At 56.3% G+C, this 16,175-nt stretch overlaps 1 protein-coding gene across 1 annotated transcript; it reads left to right on the top strand.

Moving 5' to 3' along the window:
* Positions 1-11,513: 11,513 nt before the first annotated feature.
* On the top strand, positions 11,514-12,476 carry LOC129332748 (uncharacterized). The gene has a single exon (XM_054983975.1). The coding sequence runs from the start codon at positions 11,514-11,516 to the stop codon at positions 12,474-12,476; it is 963 nt and encodes a 320-aa protein (XP_054839950.1).
* Positions 12,477-16,175: the final 3,699 nt, after the last annotated feature.

The raw sequence follows: 16,175 nt of genomic DNA, 5'->3' as shown, positions 1-16,175 counted from the left end.
AGGATTTTTTACCATTGCAGTGTTGTTCCTAGAGTGTAGCGTTTTAGTTTTTTTCTTTGGAGTGAATCAGCCATTCATCAATATTCGAAAAAGCACGGGGGCATATGGAGTGAGTGATCCATTCCCTGCTCCTGGCAACCCTCATGCCTCACAGCCAAGCTACACGAGACCTGCGGCATGTGGAGGGTTCGTGCAAGTTTACCTGGGAAGTGTAGTTGGGTGAGCAGCTGCAGCAGGCCCAGAAAGGATGGGATGGAAAGAATCAGCTAAGAGAGTCCGAAGAGAGCCGTCTGCTGCTGCTAGCCACCTGTCAGCTTCGGGCTCCCCTCACTGACGCTTTGTCTCCCGTCCTTCTGGCCCGGCTGCTGCTGCTGCTCTCTCAACTACACTGCCCAGGTAAACTTGCGCAAACCCTCCACACGCTGCATGTCTTGTGTAGCTTGGCTGTAAAGTGAGGGTCAGGATTTTTTCCCCTCTTGCTGGTATCTTCAATTGCAGGTTGTCTTGCAGGCAGGGCCATAGAGAGGGGAGGAGAATGAGGACAAAATTTGAGGGGCTTGGATTGCCCTTGGGCCCCTAGAAAGGCAGGTAATTGTAGCAGCATACCTGTTTTCAATATGCATCTTGTATGTGTTCTTCTGCGGATCAGGGAGTGGGCGGATAGAATCTTTGACGAAGGGTCAGGAGCCTTCCCCAGAGAACTGAGTTAGGGCTGGTCTTTATCCTTACTGCCTCTCCCCGTATGTGCCCTGGAGAATGCTCTGATCAGCTGGAAAACATCTGCTGGTGGTCCCTGGCCCCAGGGAGGCTCGGTTGGCCTCAGCCAAGGCCAGGGCCTTTTCGGTCCTGGCCCCAACCTGGTGGAACTCTCTGTCTGAGGACACCTGGGCCCGTCAGGATCTTCCACCATTTTGGTGGGTCTGCAAGACGGAGATGTTCCACCAGGCGTACGGTTGAGGCCAGCTTGAGATCCTCACTGAGCCTCCCACCAGCCTCCCACTAAGTGTGGGGTGATACAATGTCCATTGGCCAGTTGCTTGATGTATGGGTACAGCACGGGACTATGTAGTGCCCATTCGTTTGCTGACCCACGTATGGGTTGCAGTACATTATCTGTCCGCTTCCCTCCCCCTGTATGTTGATGGGCAGGAATCTGGAATTGACCCCATCTTGGGGCAGTTAGTATCTGTTGTTGATTTTATGGTGAACTGTTGTTTTATTAATTGTTTTAATATTTGTATTATATTTTTATAACTGCTGTACCTCGCCCTGAGCCCACTTGCGGGAAGGGCGAGTTAGAAATGTAATAAATAATAATAATAATTACCTACTTTCTGTTTTGTAGACACAGAGAATAAAACCACGGAACTAGAAGACAGACAGACTCTCTCCAAGGCTTCCGTCACTGGCTTCAAAATGGCTAAGCAGTCACATGACTGTTTGCTTTTACTGGCAGAGGGTGACCTGATTTCTCCATTTACACTTTGGGACAGATGGTATTATACTTATGAGAGGATTATTGCGCGGCAAATCCATGTTTTAGTCATACCAGGAGGTGAGTCAAATGAAAACTGTGAACTCAGCCTCCCATGCTGAAGACATTGCTGGGAACTGGGATTCCTTTTGTAAGTTAGGATGATCAAACTATGATTCAGGTTTGCACTTTATTCTCAGAGACAATTCTCTGTGCCTTTGATTCAAGATGCCTGCCGAAATGAATTCCAGATTATACAATCCATTTGTGGCCAGCCTAAGTGGTTCTACAGTCAAAAACCTGCCCACGTACTAAAAAGGCTAGCGAAATGCACAAACATCATCTCAGACCGCTTTTGTGCCCTCATTAAGATGTAAACAACCAAATAAAATTACAAACATCTTGTTTGGGGCGCAGGTCTTCCCTTCTCCAAGCGTTAAGAAGTTCTACAGTCATGTGCAATTGGTTGCGCTTCCTTAAGCAGAAAGCAGTAGAGGCTGATGCTATTTTTTGTTATACTGTTCACAAACATGCATGTCAGGTGCGGGGAACACACAAAGGGCATGCAAGTCCTTAGAAAGGGATGGGGGCCATAGCTCAATGGTAGCGCATCTGCCTTGCATGTAGAGGGTCACAGATTCAGAGGTCATTTTGTAGAAAAAGAACTGGAGGAACTCATTAGCATAACTCATTAGCATATGCCACACCCTTGCCATCACCAGAAGTGTGTGATTAGCATAACTGATTTGCATATGCCACACCCCCTGATATCACCTATCCTGGCTGTTTTGGACCCAATCCTGGCCATTCAGGGCCAAAATTGGGCCCAAAATGGCAAAAAGGGGCTGAAAATGGCCACAAAGGGGCCCAAAATGGTCAGGATCGGGCCGCTGCTGAGCGGGAGAGTGATCCACCACCTGTCAGAGGCCCAATCTGGGAAATTTTTGCCCCAATCCAGGCTGAAACTGGCCCAAACTGGCCGAGAGTCAGGTGGGCGGGGCCACCTAACATGTGACCTCTTTGGGGAACTGCCGGAACTGCATTCCTGTGCATTCCCCCTCGAAACGAGCCCTGCCCAGATTCAATCCTCAGCATCTCCAGTTGAAGCCACAAATAACAGGTGATGTAAAAGATCTCTGTGAAGACCCACTGCCTGCCAGAGTAAAAGAATACTACTGACCTTGAAAGACCAATGGTCCGACTTGGTATATAAGGCATGTTTGTGTGTGCTGAGACAGTGTTTGTCTTTAGGATAGTTTCAGATCTTTGCAAAGGAAGCAGAGTTCCTCAAAGCACTTTCCTTCCAGTGAGATACAAAACAAAGGCTTCTTCTGCTTTGCTAGTCTCACTGCAACTTTCCATAGTGTAATGATTTTAAGTAAGTGTGTGTCTTTAAATTCTCGGTGTGGTATAGATGAAGAGTGGGGGTGAAAGAGGGGGCGGAGTGAGGGAGATGATTGGTTGATGACTGAGAGTGTGGGCGGAATTAAGGCAGTTTTAGACTGAGGGCCAAACTACAAGTGATGAATGACACAGGTTGGACACTTGTCAGCTTCCCTCAAGTTCTGATGGGAAATGTAGGCAGCTTGGTGGAATGTTGGACAAGTGACAGTTGAAAAGTCCGTTGGGCAGCAGTCGGAGAGCCAAGCTGCAAGACCAGGATGCCTACATTTCCCATCAAAACTTGAGGGAAGCTGACAAGTGTCCAACCTGTGCCTTTTGTCACTTGTAGCTTGGCCCTGAGAGTGGAGAAAGAACATTCAGTCAGGGCAAGAGAGGCCAGCTGTGTGCAGCCTTGGCAGGTTTAAGCATTTCTGAGAAAAATATTTAATCTGGTATTAGCAGGCAAGCTGTGTGCAGCCTGAGTATTTTTAAGCAGTTCTGAGAGAAATATAACCTGTGTGGGAGCCTGAACTGTGTGTTTGTGAAAGAACATTCAGTCAGGAGAAAGCAGGCAAGCTGTGTGCGCGCCTGAGAAAAGGTCTTACTTGTAATTGAGAGAGAAATTAATATCAGAAGCAGGCTGAATCCACATGTCCAACTCCTGGCATAGCACTAAAACTGTCGGAACGATAGCGTCTTCCTGGTGTAATTTCTGACATCATTGCGCCACATGGCGCGATGTGGAGTGATGACATCAGAAATCGTGCCAGGACGTGGGGATTCAGCCCTGGAGCACAACCCATGTGCTCAAACAGGGATTTGAGAATCTATGTGTTACGACCCCTTTCTTTCTCTTGGGTAGATGTGATCTTTAAGCCTTTTATTCTTGCCCCCTCTAGTTATAGTTATAGAAACATTATCTGATCATTAGCAAGACATTAAGTTTTGAAAAACCTATTCTTTGCTTGGTCTGTCACAACAAAATTCCTGTCTGAGGTTTCATGCTTCACCACTGGCCTATGTACAGGGGTGGACTGGACATTTAAGGGCAACTGCCTGGTGTGCCACTCCCTTAGAGGGCTACTGGGTGGCTGAAAGCAAACATAAACGAGCTCTGGCCAGTTCCCTGTGGGTGAATTGGCTCAGCCTCTTCATCAGTAATGGCAACTGCTGTCCGTTCAACAGCTGTGAATGATGGAGCTACAAAACCTCACCATCCTGTCCCCTATGTACCACTGGAGTACTGCGTGCTAGAATGTATCATTCTATTGTGAGATCAAATTCATATCACATTTCGTTAGGTATTAAAAACCCATGCACGCTTTCCCCAATTTTCCCAACAATACTGAATGTGTCATGTCTCCAGTGTCAGCTTTCTGGATGGTGTGGAAATACTTCAAGCAAAGCAGGATACAATTTTGAAGGTCTCGTGTTGAGATGTATTAGTAAGTTGCAAGTTTGGGGATATGGAAGTATAACATTTCAGGGGGTTTGTTCCTCAGAGGTTTCCATGGCAACTTTGATGCCCCCCCCCTCGCCCCCGCCGCTGTGTATATCAGTGAAGAGCGCAGCAAATCTGACAGGGTCATATCCAATCAGACCACTGCTGGTTTTTTTTTTCTGAAATGATCGAAATGCAGCACAGATTTGGGAAGCTGAACAGATCCTGCTCCCCTGCATTTTAGCTTGGAGACTGCAGTGATCCAAAAATTATCATTGCTGAGAAAATACCAGGAAGGAGAGCCACAGCCAGAACTTAAGGGGAGGGAGGCCTGAAGTTGGGGAGGCTCTGGGGAGGCATTTTAAGTTCATGCGAAACAGGAAAAACAGGTATATGTTTAAAATTACTTTATACATTTAAGCACAATTCAGTTTTAAATACCAGCTGGCCAAGCAATCAGCTATCCCCCAGATTTTAGGGTGAGTTATATTCTGTTGAATACAGAGAGGTTATATATCTGTCCAACAAAGCATTATCTAGCCAATTTTTTTACTTCACAAACATAACACCCCAAGGTCATAGATCCAGAGGAGTTAGCCATGTTAGTCTGTAGTAGCAAAATAAAAAAGAGTCCAGTAGCACATTTAAGACTAACCAATTTTACTGTAGCATAAGCTTTCGAGAATCAAGTTCTCTTCGTCAGATGCATGGTACAGAAACTGGTCAAATATAGAAGAGGAGAGGGGAGGAGGGAGAAGATGCAGTCAGGGGGGGAGAGGGATGGTCTAGCTGTTTTACTGCTGCAAACTAACAGTGCAAACTCCCTTGAAGCCTCACCCAAGCCAACTGACCCCAAAAGGACACCAAAAGGAGATGTTTACATTTGCTAGCAAAGGAATGTTCTGATTGCACCCTCCCTCTCTCCCCCCCTAACTGCATCTTCTCTCTCCTCCCCTCCTCTTCTATATTTGACCAGTTTCTGTACCATGCATCTGACAAAGAGAACTTGATTCTCGAAAGCTTATGCTACAATAAAATTGGTTAGTCTTAAAGGTGCTACTGGACTCTTTTTGATAACACCCCAACTGTCTTAGAGCCGAAACAGACGTGACGCATTTCACGTGCCGTCCACGCGATTGCACTTACACGTGTCTCCAGCGGGTTTTGCTGTTCACGTGCTGCCCGTGTGTTTCGGCACCCCCCCTACACGCGTTCGCGGTCGACCGTCCACGGGTTCTCGGCTGTACTTCTGTGACGCGCTTCCCTTGGCGCATGCTCACAGGAAAATGGCCGAGAAATAGGCCATCAGTTGCTGCACCTGAAGTGGCCGGCAGGTGGCGTCATGCATTGATCGTCACTATAAGTTGGCATCGCGTCATAGCACTCTATGCGCGCTGTCCGGGTTTGCCGACGCTTGTTGGGGTTTGCTGAAAGGGCTGTTCGAAGTGACGCGGGGTGCCAGCCCCAAGAGCAGCGGGCAGGTCCTGCACCCGGCATGACCAGAGCCCGCCACACGCTGACTGGCCGCATGTGTGCAGGACCCACGGCTGTGCAGACACCTGTTGGCGTCTCTGGCCTGAAGGACTGGGCTCCCCGGTCCTGTGCCCGCCGATTCTGTTACGTCTTGAGGGCCGGCTCCCCGCCTGCATGTCCGCCCAATGAACATTTTGCTGACATTCAATTCCCTGGATGGTCCAATCCACCTTTCTTTGTGGTGGGGGCGGATCTTGGGGTTGCCGAATCGGGGCGCCTCGTGATGATTGATGTGTTCCGCATCCCCTCGGGGTGCGTGGAGTGTGGCTGTGGACCGTTCGCCGAGGGGATATAACAGTCCTTCCAGACGCGAGCGCGCCGCACAGCGTGGAGCGATGCCGCCTCGTGTCCGAGCGCGCAGCCCCTGGCGTCGGTTCGAGGTCCACATGCTGCTCACAGCGATCCTGCGCATGGGCTACGCGGGGGAGCTCATGCGCGGGGCGCGGGCACGTGCACCGCACGCCTGGGAGGCGCTCTCCCGCGGCCTGGCGGTGTCGGGCGTCGCGCGCTCGCCACAGGAATGCCGTGGGAAGTTCCGCCAGCTCCGGGACCGCTTCCTGCGCTGGCGCCAGGGGGGTCAGCTCCGACCACCGCCACACCACCGCGCAATGGAGCGCCTTCAGGAGGAGTCTGAACGGTTGGCGGCGGCGGGACAGCAGCCGAGAGGTGAGCAGCTTTTCCGCTTTGCGCGCTTTGCGCCGGCCCTGACTTTCTTCGCACGCCCCCTTTGCCGGTGGGGGACAAAAAAGTGCGCGGTGCGCCGGCTTGGCGGGCCAGGGGAGCGCGGCGCTGGAGCTCTGTGTCTTGACTGTTTGCTCTTCTGCAGGGGAGGAGCACGGGGCAGAGATCATATCCGTGACCAGTGGAGAGGAGGCGGAGGAGGTGCCGGGCGCGGTTGTCCTCCGTGCGCCGCCATCATCGCCCACCGGAGTGGTGGCGGATAGCCCGATCCGCCCTGAGTCCGCCACAACCATGGAGCAAGGTGGGTCTGCAGGTGTGACACGGATGTGCGGATGAGGGCGGGGGAGGGCTCCCCCCCTGCCGCGGCCAGGGCGCTTGATGGGCCTGGCGTTGGCAGAAGTGAATCTTTTGCCCGCCCTTGAAATCCCTGAACACATAACGTTTTGTACCGGCACAGACTCATCCGGTTCCAGCGCGGGGACTTCGCGGGAGGAGGGGCGCAGGGCAGAGCTGGAGCGGGAGGCTGTGCCCATAGCAGTGCGTGGGCAGGTCACGGTGGAGGCCTGCCTCAGAGTGTGTAAGCGGGGTGCCATTTCTGCTTCGAGAGGCGGGTGGGCCATCAGGGTTTTGGGCCACTGGCGACGGCGAAGATCTGTGGCTATGTGGTGGCCGCGGTATTGATCACCGTGCCGGCAAGATCCATTGTCCTATGTTTCCCCAATGGAGACAGGTGGGGGGGGAGGGAACCCATTACTGGAGATGGGGTGAGCTGCCGGGATGGCGGGTGCGTGGCTCTCATTGTGCTCTCTCCTGCAGTGAACCGAACCGAGGCGGCGGTGACCAGGATGGCGGAGGAGATCACGGCTATTGGTCAAGCGGTCCAGGACATGCGCCGGGACATGGCCACACTGCTGGGGAGGGGGGGGGCGGGTGACGGTGCACACTCATAAAGAGAGCCTGCTGTGATTGGGGTTTGTTCAAGCACGGTTGCGTTGTAAATAAATGTTTCTTGTATCCCTGTTTACAGTCGTTTCGTGAGGAGACCCCCCCCCACCCCCCACCTCCAGGGGCCACACTACCCTGCGCGTGCCTGGACATGTCCCGAGCTGAGAGGGACAAGGGGCTGGGGAAGCCTTCAGGTGGCTCTTGCCAGGCAGAGGGGGCACACATAGCACCCATCTTTGGCATGCAGGCTTGCTCCCTTCTCCTTTGAGGCCTACTGGCTCTTGCCAGGCAGAGAGGGCACACATAGCACCCATCTTTGGCATGCAGGCTTGCTCCCTTCTCCTTTGAGGCCTACTGGGTGGGTGCCTGGCGTGGGACGGGCGAGAAGCGTGCCTGGACATGTCCCAAGCTGAGAGGGACAAGGGGCTGGGGAAGCCTTCAGGTGGCTCTTGCCAGGCAGAGGGGGCACACATAGCACCCATCTTTGGCATGCAGGCTTGCTCCCTTCTCCTTTGAGGCCTACTGGCTCTTGCCAGGCAGAGAGGGCACACATAGCACCCATCTTTGGCATGCAGGCTTGCTCCCTTCTCCTTTGAGGCCTACTGGGTGGGTGCCTGGCAGAGGGGGCACACATAGCACCCATAGCGAGGGGTGCGGCAATGCAGCCTGCATGTTTGTGGAACGGGACACGCGGCTTGCAAGCTTGCTCTTTTCTCCTCTAGGGCCAAGCTGGGCACCAGGGGGGGGGCATGGGTGGACCTCCGTCAGGAAAGGGGGGGCTCGTGGGACTGGGTGGGTGCCTGGGTGGGGAAAAGGACAAAATGCGCATGCGCGGTCGGTTGATCAGTACTCCAATCGCCCACGTATGCGCACACCGGGTTCGAACGCGGGGTGCCATAGGCAGTGGGCGAGCGCCGTGCGCACTGCCCGTGGGGCCCCGCTAAGGGTAGCTGGTGCTATTCGGGCTTATCTCTCGCCCTGTAAGGGGGGGGCGGCCTCGGCCAACAGAGACCCCGGGGAATGGGGGGGCGTGGCCTCGGGGGGAAAGGTCCAATCGGTTTGGGGGGGTGGGAGGGTCTGCAAAACATTTGTTTGGATTGCCGGGAATTTGGGGGCGGGAATGAAGTGAACCAAAAATGTTTCCTGCAGCTTAAAAGTGGCAACCATTGGGCAAATAAACGGGAAAGGAGCCAATGGGCAATGAGCCCGAGGAAGCCATCACATCACCCCGTGATGGGGCTTTTGGGGGTCGGTGTGTGTGCTTGCTCTTTATTCTCCCAACCGCGTTCCCTCACTGGCCCGGGGGGGGGGGCCGTCACGGTGCAGGGTGGCGACTGATAAAAGTGCACACGCGTGGATGACTGCTTGAATGTTGCGATCATCCACGTGTGTGCACTGCGGATTCGAACGCGGAGCACCGATGACAGTGAGCGGGCGACTTGTTCACTGGCCGCGGTGCCCCGCCAAGGGCAACGGGTCTATTCGGGCTTATGTCATGGCCGGGAAGGGGGCCGTTCCCTCGGCGAAGTAGGAAACATAACTTTACATGTATTGTTTTCTGATAAAATGGGCAGGGAATGGGGGGGGGAGGGCGCGCTTCCTTGCAGAAGGAGGTGAGGCAGCGTAGTTTGGGGTGGGGCGAAGTGAATGTAAAAGGGAGGAAAAACTTGTTCCCCTTTACCAATCCCCAGTGTTTGCTAAAAAGACAAGCAAAGCGGTCGTGAAAGTGTCTTTATTCAGGAAAAAAAACATGGTGCACTCAATTCAAGCGAACATTAGAAGTGCTGGAGCACAAGTCAACGAGGGTGGTGCTGGATAACAAGCAACCGCCCCCCAACCAACCCCCGTGGACCGTGACCGGCACAACTGGCCGCCACCCCTCCCCGGCCGGATCTCTCGAAAGGCCGGCGTCTCCCACCGCCCAAGCTCCCACCCTTATGCGTCCGAAATCCGCCCCACAGCCGACACCGGTTAGAAACAAAAAGTAACCCCCCCAACATTGGGAAAACACATTAATAGGAATGCCCGATCAGACGATTAGACCCCGGTGCAGAGGGGCCTCATACACCCTACAGCCGGTAGCGTCGTGGTGGGCAGCGCTGCCTTTTTGCAAACAGGTAGCCCCTAGGAAGGGGTTCGGGGTCGGCCCGGACACGGAACCTCTTTGGGCGTGGAGCGGGCGGCTCCGGCGGCCGGTTCTCATCTGCGGCGGGATCCGCCGTGGGAGCGTGGTCGGGAGCGTCGGCTGTGGGGGCCTCACCGTCTGCGGAGTCCCTGGGGCCGGCAGTGCTTGATGGTGGGGCAGCGGGGGCCTCAACCGCGGAGACCATCCTCTCCAGGAGGCGCACCATGTCGCGCATGCAGCTTTCTGCCGTGGCTGCTTGGCGCTCTGCCGCTTCAACCGCCCGGCTAAACAGTTCTTTTTGCTCGCCTCGGTCAGCAGCCTCACTCTGCCGCGCCTCCTTCTCCACTGCGCAGGAGTCGGTCAGCTCCGACGATATTTTCTCCACCGCACGCCGAGTCGCCTCCATGCACACGATCGCCTCGTTGCGCGGGCGCTCCCGGCGCCGAAGTCGGAGGTTCGACATTCGCTCCGCCGGAGACAGACGGCGTGTCCCGGCGGCCGTGGTGTCGGCTGGGTAGCGTGTGAAGAACGAGGGAGACGGTGTTAGATGGGGGCCTCCCTCCCGCAGGCACCCCGCATTCCCGACCGCACAACTGCCCACGGGACATTACTCACCGACGGTCTCTGCCGCGGAGTGGTCGCCGGCCGCTGCTGCCACAGATCGTTCTGGGAGGCAATTGCCGGCGGGCTCCTCGAAGGTGTCCTCGGTGTCCTCCGTTCCAACGCCGGCCACATTGTCGGTATCCCCCTCCGGTTCCCCCTCAGTGGCTCTGGCCGAACGTCGACGCCGGTCAACGACGGTTGGGGGGACGCCAGTGCCCATCACCCGTGGCACCACCAGATCCTGCTCCAGCCGCAGGAACCGGTTCAGTTCCTCAAAGAAGGGCCAAACCCTCCGCCCGTGTCCCGAACGACTGTTCCCGTCCACACACTCCTTGTAGCCCCTTCTCAGAGTCTTCGCCCGCTCACGACACTGCTCCCAGTCCCTGGGGAAACCCCTGGCCGCCATCTCGTTCGCGATCCACTGGAACTGGCTCACATTCCTGTAGCTTGCGGAAAGCCTGCTCTGCACAGCGTCGTCCCCCCAAATCTGGATGAGGGCTCTCGTTTCCTCGTCAGACCAGGGGGCGGCCTTTGCCTTCTTGCCTCGGGCCGCCGGGACCACCGAGAGTCCGGCACCGGTGCAGGACGTGGGGCTGGTGCTGAGGGTGATCAAGAGAGGCAGACTGCTTGCGGGTTCGGGAGGCGCGGTGGAGTCCATGTTGCGGTTGGCCGTTCTGGGTGTCCTTTGCTGGGCTCGGGAGCAACAAACGATCGTCAACGGCTGTCTTCGCGGTCAGTTTCGGGCTGCCTTTACAGTAAGTTGGAGGGGGGCGCGACGCTGACGTGGCCGGCAGGGGACCAATCGCCTGTCGACTCGCTGCAAGAGACGGCTGCTCGAGAGCGTCTGGGCGTCACACTCGCGCGGCATTGGACAGTGTCGGCCACGTCACGAGGGGGCGGGGGGGCGGACGTCTAAGGAGAAGGGGCCGTTGTGGGGCGGGAACCGTTGCGGTCGCCGTCACGCCATGGCGCCCGCTCACGGGAAGAGGAGCAGCAGGGGCCAGCCGCCGAGAGAAACACTCCGTGCCTTTGCGGTCGCGCTCTCCTTGTTCGCGCGGTCGGTCATCCGCTCTACGGCTGCCACAGCTGACACTGTGGCCCTGCTCGGGAGGCGGCTGGGAGAGGAAGTTAACGGCCGCCGCGCGCGACAAAGAAGAAGACTGCGGCAGTTGGTGGCAACACTTGCGTCCGTGGAGGAGATGGCGCAGTGCTTCATTGTTGCTTTCCCGCCGAGGAAGGCATGGGTGCTTCCCCGGGCATGCCCTCACTGGTGGCCGTGGTGGGAGCGCTACGAGTTCAGTGACGGGCAGTGGCTGCAGCAGTTCAGAATGCGACGTGCCACGTTCGAGTACATTGTTGGGGAGCTTCGCGAAGATCTCGTCCGCGAGACGACCCACATGCGCGACCCAGTCCCTCCCGAGGAGATGATCGCCATCACCATCTGGAAGCTTGCCACGGGAACCACAAACTCCGCGACACTGCCCGCATTTGGCCGTGGCGTCTCTACCGTCTGCGGGATATTCGACGAGGTCTGCGAGCTCATCGCTGCAAAGCTGACCGAGAAGTGGATCTGCATCGATTACCTCGAGGACATTATCTCCGGGTTCGAGGAGAGGGGATTCCCCAATGCCTGGGGCGCCGTGGACGGGACACACATCGAGATCCGTTCTCCGCCTTTCTCTGGGGACAAGTACATCAACCGCAAGGGATACTGCTCCATGATTCTCCAGGCGGTGGTGGACAGCGATGCACGATTCCTGGACATTTTTGTGGGCTTCCCGGGAAGGGCGCACGACGCGCGTGTGCTCCGTAACTCGCCCCTTTTCAAGAGACTCGAGGATGGCGCCCGTCGCCCGAAGCGGCCGGTCACTCTGGAGGGGGTCACATTCGACCCGGTAATCATCGGGGACCCCGCCTATCCTCTTCGGCCCTGGCTCATGAAGCCCTATCCGGCGCCATCAACGCGCGCCCAGGAGCGCTTTAACTACAGACTGAGCCGGGCGCGCATGAGTGTGGAACGCTCGTTCGGAATTCTGAAAAATCGCTGGCTTTATTTACAGCGGCCCCTACTTGTCAGCGAGCGCCTCATGGTCGCGGTAATCACCACCTGCTGCATCCTTCACAACATTTGCCTCTCGCGCGGGGACATCGTTTACGGGCCGTTCCCGCGCGAGCCGCTGATGGAGCCCGCGGATGAGCGGCCGCAGATTCCCTGGTCCGAGGCCGCTCTTACCGCGCGGGCAGTATCGATTCGTGCCGCCATAAGTGCGCACTTCCAGCATGGCCGATAATCCAATAAAGCTGTGACCGGTACAGCCGGTTTCAGACTGTGTGTCTCTATCCAGGGCGGGGGGGTGGGATGGTGGTGAGGCGGGCGGAGGGACAGCATCTGTGTGTTTGGGCGAGCACGGGGGAGGGGGGCCGCGTCGAAGGTGGTGGTGGGCGGGGGGCGGGCGGGCGGAGGAACAGCATCTGTGTGTTTGGGCGAGCACGGGGGAGGGTGGCCGGGTCGAAGGACTGCTCTTTGGTGCCGTTCGGTGCCGTTTTAGGCAGAGGACCCCATGGGCACGAGGATAGAACGACGGTTTTGTGCTCATGGGGATCCTCGCTCGATCCTGGGCGACCCATCACGTTCGCGGTTTTTTTGTTTATTGCCGGGGAGGGGCCTCTAGAGGCTTGGCTGGTGCTTGGACCGCCCGCCTGACCGGAGTTAGGGCAACCCTCTACATGCTCTGACTTTTATTTTTCAAGAGATCGTGCTGTTGCAGCCTGGCGGTTGCTCTGGCCTGGGGGCGGGAACCGCTTCGAGTTGGGGCTCACACGGCATACCCCGGGTTTGGTTTGCTGTGTGTTCCCTATCCCCAGGTCCCATTCCGACCGGTGCATACAAATGGAAAGAGGCACACAAAAAAAAAACCATCATGGAAGACTTCACCCCAAAATGTGTCTCAACCTATAATGATGTTTAAAATCGTCTCTTGCTAAGCAAAGTCCAGCTCCTGGGTAGCCGTTCTTAAAATTACCCCACCCCAAAATTGCTTCTAGTCTGGCTTTCACTAGATTCCAACAATTTCCTGAAACTTTATATACCATTGATAAATATCTAGCAGTCACTCTTTATAACACCTAATGAGTTCATTGCGCTGTTTGGTCACCTGAATTGAACATGACCCCCTCATAGGGTTGCGGCAAACTGTTGTGTGTGTGTGTGTGTGTGTGTGTGTGTGTGCGCGTGCATGTGACATTTTGGTTTAATAAAACAACTATAAAGAATTGGCTCAACTGCATGAGGAAATCATATTTTCTTTGGGCAGAATCTCCCACATTTGGTGACATGGAAAACCAGCAGACTCCTCACTAAAGGCAAATCTGGAAGCTGCTTGCAGGGAGAGTTTTCACAGGAAGGGCCCGGGGGGAGCCTTGACTGTGCTCTGGGCCGGGAGCGGGAGCACACGCCTGGGATATTTTCCGGGGAATAATACAGAGGGGACCCTGGTTGGCAGGCCTGGGAGCAGGGACACAGAGCTGGGATTACTGGGGGTGGCACATACAGCCTACTGGGCTTCGCTTTGTGTGCGCCTTTCAGGATGCCTGGTGCTCTGCTAATGTCCTTTACCAAGAGATCGGGAGGGTTGCGTGAGGGCCCTCCCTTATTCAGAGCCAAATTCGAAGGCCAGGCTATTGGATCTTTAGTCTAATCCGGCCTGGTCCGGGCATTGCCGCACACAATTTAACCACAAAGGAGTGCAATGGTGAGAGTCCCGGTTCCACGTGGAATCGGGGCCCTCCACCACCCTGCCGGCCACAGTGTGGCAGCAGGGCCATGTGGGATTTCGGCGGCGCCCATGGAGATGTGGCGACTACGCCGCCAGCACACCACGCAGCGATCGTGACGTTTCAGTCATGGTGGGCGCCAAGGCAAACCGCAATCCAGCCTCTCCGCAGCCTTGCGAAAGCCCAGGTGTGCTTGCAGCGGGGAAAGAATGTGCTGACTGTGCCTGCTCCTGCCCGGCGCCCGCCCAACCATTGCAGCTACTCTGCTCCCATGCTCTCTGCTCTCAATTTACATACGAATAAGCGGGTTGGCCAGCCAGTCATCCAGGCTCCGCTCCACCCACAGGACTTCCCCACCCAGGCCTACTCATGGTGATGGCTTGCCCATTGTCTGCGCCCTTCCTTTTGTCACTGTTTTGTCGGGCCCCCGCGGGGGCCCTAAGTGTTGTATCGTCTCAGCAGAAGCTGAGTTCATGGGTGGGCATATGACCGCAAGCATTTTTCGAGCTCGCGAGAAACCCTGCTCCACGTGGAAACGGGGCTCTCACCAAACCGCCACATTGCGCGGCGGTCGAACTTGGCTCTGAATAAAGAAGTCGCCCTCATATTCCCGGTTTTATCGCCCACAGGCTCCATCCCAGCCCTCTTGCGGTCAGGTCACGGGTGCTCGACGCTGCGTGGCGGATGCCAAGTTTCAGCATCGGGCGAAGACGAGGGGATGGTGCTTGGTCGGTTATGGGCTGAAAAGCCTTACTTTTCGGGGCGCACACCGGTTAAATACCGGCAGTACCGGGCGGATAGGCGTGCACAATAGGAAAAATCTGCATATTCCTTCCCAGCCTGCCGTTTCTCGGGGCAGGGGGAGGACTTTCCCCACCACTGTTCCAACGGAGCAGGTTTCGTTCGGGGGATCAAATGGGCGCGCGGCAAGAGGGATGGCTTTGAGTCCATTGTGATCCCCGTTCGATCCTTGCCTGGCCCGCGTTGCCTACTTCTTTTTTTCTGGGGCCCAAGTTGCTGTGCAGGCAGTGTGATTTGCACATGTTTCCGCGACAGGCATGCCCTGGCCGCGCCCCGGGGACCTCTCTTTTGTCCTTCAGATCACTCCTGCGAGAAAACACTAGCCTCTCATTGAATTTGAACGACTGGCCAGCCGCGGCCTCTGTTCTCCAAATCTTCCTTGTGTCCTGTCCTGCTTCTCCCTCCCTGCCCCCCCCCCGATCTCAACATGGAGGACACAGGCCACTTCGGGGAGACTTGGCGAAGGACTCCCCAAACCCCCCTGCCGTTTCTGTTCTCCTGACTTTGTGTTTGAGGCACAATTATAGGACTTGCAGGAGAGATTTGCCTTGTGCCAAGAGTGGCGGAGGGTTTCCGGTGAGGCCTGCCGCGGGGCTCCACCATGAATAAGCGACCTGGCACCTGGTTCCAACAGAGCAGGTTTCGTTTGTGGGATTCAATGGGCGCGCGGCAGGCCCCGTGGGGGCAGGTTTTGCATGTTCTCCTCTCAGGGCCCCAAGTTGGTTTGCGGGCCGTTTCATTTGCACATGTTTGCGCGACAGGCATGTATTCGACGCGCCCCAAGCGCCACTCCTTTGTCCTTCATATTTCCCTTTTGTGCGATGCAAGGGTGAAGTCATCCGATGTTAAGATGCGCTCTGCCTCCCCCCCCCTGAATTCCCTCCCCGAAGGTCGCAGCCGAAATATGCATGCTATCAGAGGGGGCTGCCGCACAGGAGTCCCGTAGAGCAACAAGCAGGAAGGCCTGCTTAGTGCCCTGGGACTCCTTGTTCGAGCCCCGCATCGCCGCCCGCCCGGCCCGCCTCCCTTTTTCGCGTCTGCTGAGACCGACGGGTGGGAACCGCGCTGGCGGCCGCCGGTGTCCCCATGAATTTTTCACCGACCGGGGGGGGGGGCGCGACCTGCGAGATCACTCCTGCGAGAAAACACTAGCCTCTCATTGAATTTGTACGACTGGCCAGCCGCGGCCTCTGTTCTCCAAATCTTCCTTGTGTCCTGTCCTGCTTCTCCCTCCCTGCCCCCCCCCCCGATCTCAACATGGAGGACACAGGCCACTTCGGGGAGACTTGGCTAAGGAGTCCCCAAACCCCCCTGCCCCCCCTCATGTGTCAATATTGAGCCAGAAAAGGGTTTGCTCCAGGCCTCCCCTGCCTGTGGAGACACGGCAGGGCCGTGCATGGCTCTTCCCAGCCATG

This window comes from Eublepharis macularius, chromosome 6 (genome assembly GCF_028583425.1).
Source record: "Eublepharis macularius isolate TG4126 chromosome 6, MPM_Emac_v1.0, whole genome shotgun sequence".
In the NCBI taxonomy this organism is placed as follows: Eukaryota; Metazoa; Chordata; class Lepidosauria; order Squamata; family Eublepharidae; genus Eublepharis; species Eublepharis macularius.
The sequence above is the reverse complement of the archived record's forward strand: the minus strand, read 5'-3'. Positions and strand labels throughout refer to the sequence as shown.